At 18.7% G+C, this 11,263-nt stretch overlaps 1 protein-coding gene across 1 annotated transcript; it reads right to left on the bottom strand.

Annotated features, from left to right (window-relative positions):
- Positions 1 to 3,772: 3,772 nt before the first annotated feature.
- On the bottom strand, positions 3,773 to 8,404 carry LY79DRAFT_581233 (uncharacterized protein; the record flags this gene model as incomplete). The annotated part of the gene is made up of 15 exons (XM_060560176.1): positions 3,773 to 3,790; positions 3,919 to 3,926; positions 4,065 to 4,094; positions 4,407 to 4,430; position 4,622; positions 4,743 to 4,753; positions 5,352 to 5,407; positions 5,686 to 5,719; positions 5,904 to 5,940; positions 6,057 to 6,079; positions 6,476 to 6,505; positions 7,400 to 7,412; positions 7,718 to 7,744; positions 8,079 to 8,123; positions 8,390 to 8,404. 15 exons carry the CDS (start codon positions 8,402 to 8,404, stop codon positions 3,773 to 3,775), a joined length of 372 nt encoding a protein of 123 aa, XP_060412321.1.
- Positions 8,405 to 11,263: the final 2,859 nt, after the last annotated feature.

An 11,263-nucleotide genomic window follows, 5' to 3' on the forward strand; every position in this document is an offset into this window, starting at 1 on the left:
AGGAGTAATACTATATGTTTTCTATTTATACTATTATCTTACCTATATATTACTAGTAAAACTAGAGGACTTTATTTAGGCTAATAAGATAATAATACTAATTATAGGATAAGGTAATACTATTATTAAGGTAAAAGTAAATAACTATAATATAACTATTATATTATATAATATTACTTATTACTTATTACTTATTACTTATTACTTATTACTTTTTTATAACCTAGTATTATATATACTACTTAAGTTATATAATAATTAGTAGCAAAATAATAGCCTATCTAATAACTATATTTATAAGGTAAATACCTACTTCTTAGTATTTAATATATATAAGTTTATAGGCTAATAAGTTATAAAGTAAGTTAATTTAAAAAGTAAAGGACTATATATATACTATAGTAACTAGTAATAAAGTAAAGCTAGACTTTTACTAATATATAAGCCTAGTAAAAGTAAACTATTAATATAACTACCTTAGTTACCCTAAAAGGTATATACTTTACTAAATAATAATAAAGTCTAAAAAAGTATAAATCTATAGTAATATAATTAAGATACTTACTTACTAGTATAAAGTCTATATAATAAGTAAGATAAATTAGTAAATATTTTACTAACTTTAAGAAGTAATTAACTATATAGAAGTTAATAACTAAATTATATTAGATTTTTACTTATTTAAATAAGGCTATAGTAAATATAAGTTAGCTTTACTACTAACTAATAATAAGTCTAGACTTATATAAGATTATTACTTATAATAATATACTACTAATAATATTAAGTAAGCTTTTTTTAACACTATTAAGATGATTAAGGTATATAAATTTACTAAAGTATTAGTAATAGAATATAATAATAAGGTTATAACTACTTACTTATAGGTAAAGGAGGCTATAGAAAATCTAGGAATCCTATTTAAATAATTAGTGCCTAACACCTAGGTATAAAATAGAAGTACTAAGTAAATTACTATAGTAATTAAGAAAAAAGTAATAGTAATATAGTTATATACTAAACTACTATAATATTTATAGCTAAAGATTCTTAGATCTATAGTATATCTATATAATTATATACTTTTAGAGGTATAAAAGTAGTACTTACTATATAAAATATAGTATACTACTAAAAGGTAACTATTACTACTATATATTAGCTACTTATAAGTATTTAAATACTAGGTATATATAATAACTAGTAAAGTATAACTCTACTATAACTACTTATAATAATTTAAAGTAAAAGTATATATTAGTTACTTTATTAAATATATATTTACTAACTAATACTATATATATATACTACTAAAGAATATAGTAGTTACTTTATATAATATAATTGTTAATAAAGATAGTTACTTTAGTAGTAATAAGAATAAATAAGTAAATAAATTAAGTAATATAGATAAATCTACTATTAATAAATTAATTATAAAAGCTAAAACCTAAAGTTTTAAAGATATTACTAATAGTAAAAATCTTATAGAAACTACTATAGATAAAGCTAAAGTCTAACTATTAAGTAAATCTAAAGAGAATAACTATAAATATATAAAGTTATACTTTATATTAATTACTTTACTAAAGTTACCTAATATATTATTTACTATATAATTACTAGGTGTACTTAATATAAGAAGGTATAATATAGATAAAGTCTATTATATTAACTATATATTATAATATTATTATATTAATAACTATTCTTATAAGAATTATAGAAGGCTACCTTTATAGTAAGATTATTACCTTTATAATAATATATAAATTATTTCTTAAGGTAAATTAAGTTACTTAATAAGTCTATAGGCTAGCCCCCTTAGAGTGTTAAGTATATAAATTAATTAGTAAAAGAGGTAACCCTAGAAAGCTTTAATAATAAAGCAAAGATATAACTAAAGGAAAGTTATTATAAAAATAATTTAACTAGTAGTAGTTATTTATATATTTATATATTTATATATAGGACTTACCTAAGCTACCTAAACTATACACTAACTTATATAACTACTTATTTACTAGTAAATCTTATAAGGCTAAAGAGAATTACTTATAAAGTTATAAGGTAATAAGTAGCTAGTATAAATAAAAAAGATTAGGTAGATAAGAGAAGAGATAGGGAAATTAGTAGATAGAAGGATATATATATGTTTATTATTCTTAGAAGACTTAGAGAATAAAACTACTTCTAGTGGTTTCTTCTCTTCTATATATTATAAATAACACTTACTAGATCCTTCTATAATAGTATATATTAACCCTATATTATATATATATTAACCCTTTATAATAGTTATAGTTATATAGTTATTAGTAGTTCTAAAACCTTTAGCTTATTATAGATTTACTAAATCTAGTTTTACTTGTTTTACCTAAGTTAGGTAACCTTATTTAAAGTACCCTAGGCTATATTATATTTAGAGAGTTTAAAAAGAATATAAAATATAATATAATATAAAAATATAATATAAATATAATATAATATAATACAAATACAATATATATATTTATATTATATTATATAAGAAAGACAATATATATATTTATATTTATATTATATTATATTTATATTATATTTTATATAATATATAACTATATAATATAAAGAATAAAGATAATTAAAAATTAGTAAATTAATTATATATAGTACTATTAACCTTCTTTTATAGTATAGTATTATTTATATATTTTATTTAAAATATAGTATACTTAAAAACTAAGATTTAGTAAAGTTTATTAAGTATTATTTATAAGTATTTACTACTATATAAGTAATAAAGATAAAATAACTATATATTACTTAAAGTATAATATATTAATATACTATAACTATACTAAAGTTACTATTAATAACTAACTATATAATAACTAACTATATAATAACCAACTATATAATAACTAACTATATAATAACTAACTATATAATAACTAATAATATAATAAATAGCTTTTAATACCTAACTATATAATAAATAGCTTTTAATACCTAGCTATATAATAACTAACTATATAATAAATAGCTTTTAATACCTAACTATATAATAAATAACTTTTAATATCTAACTATATAATGACTAACTATATAATAACTAACTATATAATAACTAACTATATAATAAATAGCTTTTAATAGCTAACTATATAATAAATAACTTTTAATAACTAACTATATAATAACTAACTATATAATAACTAACTATATAATAAATAGCTTTTAATACCTAACTATATAATAAGTTAATAACTAACTATATAATAAATAGCTTTTAATACCTAACTATATAATAACTAACTATATAATGAATAGCTTTTAATACCTAACTATATAATAACTAACTATATAATAAATAGCTTTTAATAGCTAACTATATAATAACTAACTATATAATAAATAGCTCTTAATACCTAGAATCCTCTTTTATCTCTTCTACTTCTTTAAAATCTTCTATTTCTTTATCTTTTACTTCTTCTTCTATAATACTCCCTTCTTCTTTAAATAAGTATTTAAAGTCTATATTAAATAAACTACTATATATCTTAGGTATATAAAAAGAGCTATCTAAGCCCTCTAAATTACTAGATTATTACTAGCCTTTTAAAAGTATTAATTTATTTCTAGTATTATTTATTAAATTAGTTCTTCTTTTAGCAATAATATTACTAGACTAGTTAAAACTACTTTCTACTGTAGTAGAAGTAGGAGGTATAGCTAAGTATTTTCTTGCTAATATAGATAAAATAGGAAATTTCTCTATATTATTATTCTACTACTCTAAAGGATTTACCTAAATAATAGTTAGTATATACTATATAATATTATATTAAATTATTTTAAAAATAGTATAGTTATAGTTTATAAATAAATCTTTTATAGTTTTTAAAACTAGTTAAATATATTAAAAGTCTTAATTACTTTGTTTTCTATAAGGGATAAAGAATAATAATTTTCTAATTTATTTTCTCTTATTTTAGCTACTTATTACTTACTTTATATAAGGTAAAAATCCTTAAATTCCTTAGGCTTAGGCTTAGGAATAGGTATTTTTAATTTATTTTTACCTATAGGTCCTTCTCTAGGCTTAAATAAATCTATAGTAAATCTATCTCCTTTTTTACTAGTACTACTAGTAGGAAGATTAGAAGAAGAATTAAAGTTATAGTTATTATCCTTAATTTTAATAGTGTTATATAAACTAGGAATATATAACTCTTCTTTATTCTTTTTTTCTAGATCTTTAATAATCTTTTATTTTAGCCTAAAATATAGAAATAATAAATTAGTATATTATAACTATAAGTATATTAAAGATAAATATAGTAACTAGAAGTATATTGATATAGTTATTATAGTTAAGTTACTTAGTTATTATATTCTTCTTTAAGATCTTCTTTTACTTTTACCTTTAGCTAAGAAGGTAAATAAGCCTTTAAATAAGTATTATTAAAAAACTATTATATATTCTACTTAGGTTCTAAAATAGAACCTAAAATATAAGGCTTAAATTTAGGACAATTAGCATATATAATAGGTAAAGAAAAATAAGTATTAAGCTTATTTTTTCTTTTTTCTATAGCATCTATAAAGTGCTTAGCATAAGGGTCTTATAGTTTATTACTCTATAAAATATATTAGTAAGTTTAGTAAAATTAAGTTAATATTTAATAATTATCTTTAATAATAAACTTAAAGATATTTATAGTAGTTTATTATATTAATATAAAAGATTAATAACTTACTAAGTCTCCTACTATAGGCTTTTACTATTCTTTATAGTAATTTAACTCCCTTTCTAAAGTTAAATTAATATTAGTAACCTAAAATAATAGCTTATCTATAGTAGTAAAGGTTTAAGATTACATCTATATAGTAGGGGTATAAAAAGCTTCTAATAAATCCTTAATATACTATAGTTATAACTAGTTTCTTAGAATTATAGCTTTAAATATAGGGTTTTTAGTACTAGACCCTAGGGTAATTAAGGCTAGCTTTAATTCTAGAGTAGTACTAATTATTATATATATAGAATTCTATCTAGTATTATTACTTATTAAATTATTAGTTTATATATAAGTATAATAATATTAATATAATTTATAACTTATTTTATAAACTTATAAAGAGGTATTTTAGTTTTATTATAGTTATAAGGTATAGTAGGATCTTTAAGCTCTTTATTATACTTAATAGCTTATAAAAATTATTTATATAAGCTAGTATTATTTTTAAGTAATATAGCTATTCTTTTAATAGCGCCTATAATACCTAATATTATAGAAATAATAATTAGTATTTATTACATTATTACTATTATTAATAAGTTATTATTAAAAAAGTAATAGACTTACTAGTATTTATCTTTAAGACTTTTTCTTTTTCTGTAGTATTTAATTCTTTAATTTCTCTATTATAATCGTTAATAATAGTAATATTCTTAAACTATTTAATAATAGTATCTTTAGTAGAAGTATTAATAAAAGTATTAACAATATCTTTAGTAATAATATTAAATATATATATAGTATACCTAATATTAAATATATTATTATTATAAGATAACTTATAATTATTAATAATATTAGATAGAAAGGTATTATTATTATAGCTATTATCTCTAGTAAAGCTATAATAAGTTAGTTACTAGTTTATTATTTATATATAATTTAATAATCTAATACTTACTTTATAACTCTACTAAAAGGAATATTATAACTGTCTATAATATTAGACTTAAATACTTTACTAAGATATACACTAGTATATACACTATCTAGAGCCTTAAAGCCTATTCATATTATTAGTATATATACTCTTTATATAATATATTAGTAATTAAATAATAAAAAGTTAAATACCTAGGATTTTATAGTCTAATATAAAGTTACTATTAATAAAGGTACCTATAACGCCTAAGTAGCTCTTAGAGTCTATAGAAGTCTATATATCTAGTTGTAAAGATATATAACTATAGTTTTTAAAGTAATTACTTAAGTAAAATAATATAGTATCTTTAGTAGTATTAAATAAAGTATTAATACTACTTATTACTTTACTATAGTATAACTTAGGACTATTACTATAATATAATAAATATAGTTAGTTAAATACTATTATAAGCTATAGAATATTATTTTTAAAAATTAACTTATAGATTAAAATATTCTAATAAATTATTAAAGTTATTAGAAGTAATAATATAAAAAGGTAAGTTATTATTAATTAAAAACTTAATATAGTTAATAACTACTGTCTCTAGTTTAAAAATAGTATTTAAAAGCCAAGGTCTTTTAAAGTTACTATTTATAGAGGTATTACTTATAAAGTTATTGATATTTACTTAACTTATTCTATTATTTCTACTATTAATCTTATTTTTAACTATAGAGAGTTAAAGAGTTAGTTAATATCTTTAAAAGAATAATACCTAATAAATAAAAGAATATATATATATATATATATATATATAACTTACTAGATATTTTAGAAGGATCTCCTTCTTCTTCTTTAATAATAATTATATTAGGATGTTTTTGTTTATAATGTACTTAGCCTTAGCTAGCTTAAAATCTTTTAGCCTTAGTTTTAAAGCTAAAGTTATAGTTAAGTATATTATATTTATATATAATTTCCCTAGGTCTACTATAGTTAATAGTACTTAAATTATAAGTAAATACTTATTTACTATAATATAAGAATTAGTAGGCTTAATAGTATAAGTAAGACTATTCTCTAATGTGTCTATATATTGATTTTTTTTTCCTTTTATTTTATTAGTTAAAGAGTTTCTATAACTTAAGAAAAGCTTTACTATCTATTATATTAGAAGAGCTCTTGTAAAAATATAAGAATTATTATATACTACTATTTCTTTTAGATATATTTAATAATAAAATATAAAATATAGTTTTATAGGTTTTAATAAGTTATTTTAAAGCAATAGTTATAATATAATATAGTAAGTAGTCTTTCTTAAGGTTATATTTATATAGTATATAATAGGTAATATAGTATATAGTGTTATAAGTTAAGTAAAATATAGTTAATAGTAAAGATAAAATAAAGAATTAGAAGAGAAAAAACATAGTATATATAGTTATTTTATTATAATTATTTACTATATAATAAAGTATATAACTAATAAAGTATAACTATAAGATATAACTATAAGATAAAACTATAACTATAACTATAAATATAACTATAAAGTATAACTATAAATTATAACTATAAACTATAATTATAAAGTATAAGTATAAAGTATAACTATAAACTATAGGTAAAAACTATAACTTATAAACTATTACTTATAGTCTATAAGTATAAAGTATAACTATAAACTATAATCTATAAGATATAATTATAAACTATAATTATTAAGTATAACTATAAAGTATACCTATAAAGTATAACTATAAACTATATAAATAAACTTATAAGTATATATATTATTAGTATAGTATATAAATATAGAGTTTATAGCTCTTTAAAGATACTTATAATTTAAAATTATAAGTTACTTATTAGATTATTTATATTATAAATTAGTTATATAAGAGCTTCTTAAGTATTAATATTATATACTCTATATAACTTTTAGACTTTTTTCTAGGGTACTTCTTTTTAGATTATTTACTTTTACTTAACTAATCTTTTACTTATATATAATATAGTATAGTATTATTAATATCTTTTTAAGTATTATATAACTACTTACTATAACTATAAGACCTTTTCTAGGGTACTTTGTTTAGAATATTTACTTTTACTTAATTAACTTTTTACTTATATAGTATAGTATTCTTAATATCTTTTTAAGTATAACATAACTATTTACTATAGGTATAAGACCTTTTCTAGGGTACTTATTTTAGAATATTTACTTTTACTTAATTAACTTTTTACTTATATAGTATAGTATTCTTAATATCTTTTTAAGTATAATATAACTATTTACTATAAGTATAAGACCTTTTCTAGGGTACTTTTTCTTAAGATATTTACTTTTCTTTTACTAACCTTTTACTTATATAGTATAATATTCTTAATATCTTTTTAAGTATTATATAACTACTTACTATAACTATAAGACCTTTTCTAGGGTACTTTTCTTTTAAAAATATCTACTTTTTCTAAACTAGCTTATTATTTATATAAAGTAATATTCTTAATATTCTTTTAATTATTATATAACTACTTACTATAACTATAAGACCTTTTTAAGGTAATTTCTTAACTTATACTACTTACTTATAACTATTTAATTAGATAATAAGTTTAAATATTTAAGTAAAATATTTAAGAAAAATATATAGTATATATATCTATATACTAACTATATACTAGGCCTATTTTCTAGAACACTTTCCTCTTTTCTGCTTAAACTAACGTATATAGGATGCATAAGACCTCTTAGACTTATAAGAAGTCTTATAAAAAGAACAAGTATACTTCTTTAATACCCCCTATAATAACTAATTAATATATATATATATAAATACTATAATAATTATTACTTACTAACTAAGGTATAAAAGAGGGCTAAAAGCTTTCTTCTAGAGCTGGAAGCTAGGTAGAAGGGGTTAAAGTATCTTCTTAGGGGGTAAAAGAAGATAGAATATCTTCTAGATACTCTATAAATTCAGGAAAAAGGTCGATAGGGGCAAGAGTAGTATTATTAGAAAGCTCTTAAGAAGAAGAATCTAGTAGTACCTCTTTAGGAGAGATATACCTATAAGGGGCTTTAGAAAGACCTTAAGGAAAGTGCTAAGCTATTATTTAAATAATAACTTATTAAGTAGTAAGGTCTATTGCTAGTAAACTAGCTAAAGAAGTAAAAGAATCTATTATATCTAATATATAGAAAAAGGTATAATTTCTTATTCTAAGAACTATCTAAAATAAAAGGAGGATTTAAGGAGTATATATAGATATTCTTCTTCTTCTTCTTCTTCTTTTTTCCTTAGAATTCTTAGAAATAAAAGGGGATAAATATTTACCCTTAGCCTAGTTAAAAAACCTGATTTTTTCTAGTTCTAATGCAGGTCTTTATATATTACTACCTTATATATATAGTAAGGTAGAAGTCTATAAGTAAAAAGAAAGTATAAAAACAAAAGTAAGGTAAAAGTATATAAGTAAGAAGAAAGTATAAAAATAATAGTAAGGTAGAAGTATATAAGTAAGAAAAAAGTATAAAAACACTAGGATTTTATAAGCCTTTCTTATTTAAGTAAGTAACTTATTAGCCTTACTAATTACTACTTTAGGAAATATATAAGTTTTATAATAATTATAAGATTTTAAGTTTTTTATCTTTTTTTTAAAAGATAATATATATAATATAAGGTTAAAGTTAATATATATAGTAATACTAAAATAATAATTATATTTTAGTAAAGTATAGTACTTTTTTATATTAAGACTTATATTCTTTATTTACTTTAAATATCTTATAATATAATAGTTTAAATATTTATATATTATAATATACTTTATATAGCTTATAACTATATAGTATAGTTATAAGCTATATAATTCTATAAGGTTATAAGTTATAAGTTATAAAAGAATTAAGTAAAAGTAGTTTATAGTAGTATAGTATATATAATAATACTATATAATAATACTTAGTAAAGTATTTTTAAAGTATAAATATCTTAATATCTATATTCTTAAGATTTATATCTTTTTATTTTTTTAATATCTTATTATATTATTAAGTATTACCTTATTATCTATAGATTATATTTATTAGTTATTATTCTAATTATAGTCCTTTATAAATAACCTTTTTCTTAAGCTATATTATATTTATTATTAATAAAATACTAAATATATTCTTTATAGTAAGTACTTTAATATTTAAGAAGAATATAATTAGTTTATTTCTTTTAGCTAACTTTACTTACTTAGATAAAATCCTCTTTACCTCTTAGTATATTTTATTATTAGAAATACCTAGACTTTAATAATAAAGTTAACTACTATAATACCTTAAATCTTATAGTAAATAATAATACTAGTAGTAGTGTTATAGATATACTTAACTTAATAGAAGATTCTAGTAGTTATATTTCTTTTATTTATAATATATTATTAGAAGACTTAGAAAAAGAAGAAACTAAACAACAATATTAATAAGACTAATAAAATATTAATACTTTAGAGATATTTAATTCTTATACTATACTATATAATATTATAATATAAGATAAAGATAGTATTATAAGTAATTCTTTAAAGCTACTATTATTTAAAGTATTTAATAATAAAATAATCAGTATTACTAATAATACTTATAAGGAATTAAAAGTAAGTAACTTATTAGTTTTTAAAATTATATATAATTAAAGATAAATTATAACTTATACTAATATATTATATAATAGAATCTTATTAGTAATACTATAGAGTATAGTATTAGTTATAATTATTATAACTAGGAAGAAAGTAGTATAAATAGTGTTTTAAATTATAATATTAAAGAAGTAAAAGAATACTATATTACTAATATTATTCTAAATACTTTTTATAGTAATAATATTAGAAATCTTAGTATTAATAACTAAGTAACTAAGAGTAAATAATAATATAACTACTTTTCAATATATATAATATATAGGAATTAATATATAGGCATAAGGAATTAATACATAGTTATAAGTCTTACATAGGCATAAGGTTTCTATTCCTCTAATTAGTTTAAAAAAAAAGTATATCTTTACAAAGGCAGTAAAGGCAATTACACTAACACTGCTATTCTACTATTATTTTTTACTATTAACTAATTTATCTATATAGCTATAGGAAATAGGCTCTATAAGGGGGTTCTTTTTATAGCTATAGGAAATAGCCTCTATAAAAAGCGCTATCTTTATAGCTATAAAAACAGCCCCCTTATTAAGCCTACTTCCTATAGCTATAAAGGTTACCTCTTTTACTAGGCCTACTTCCTATAGCTATAAAAAGAGCCCCTCTATTAAGCCTACTTCCTATAGCTATAAAGGTTACCCCTCTTGCTAGGCCTACTTCCTATAGCTATAAAGGTTACCCTTTTTACTAGGCCTACTTTCTATAGCTATAAAGGTTAGCCCTTTTACTACACCTATTTCCTATTTACCCTAAGAAAAATAACCTTTTTTATATTTAAAATACCTACTACCTAGCTACTTTTTTATAATATAGCTATAAAAATTTATTATTACTACTAACTATTTTTTACTAACTTTATATCCTTTAAACACTAGGCTAAAGTAGCTAT

The sequence above is a fragment of the Colletotrichum navitas genome, assembly GCF_030913465.1.
Source record: "Colletotrichum navitas strain CBS 125086 chromosome Unknown LY79scaffold_46, whole genome shotgun sequence".
NCBI classification, from domain to species: domain Eukaryota; kingdom Fungi; phylum Ascomycota; class Sordariomycetes; order Glomerellales; family Glomerellaceae; genus Colletotrichum; species Colletotrichum navitas.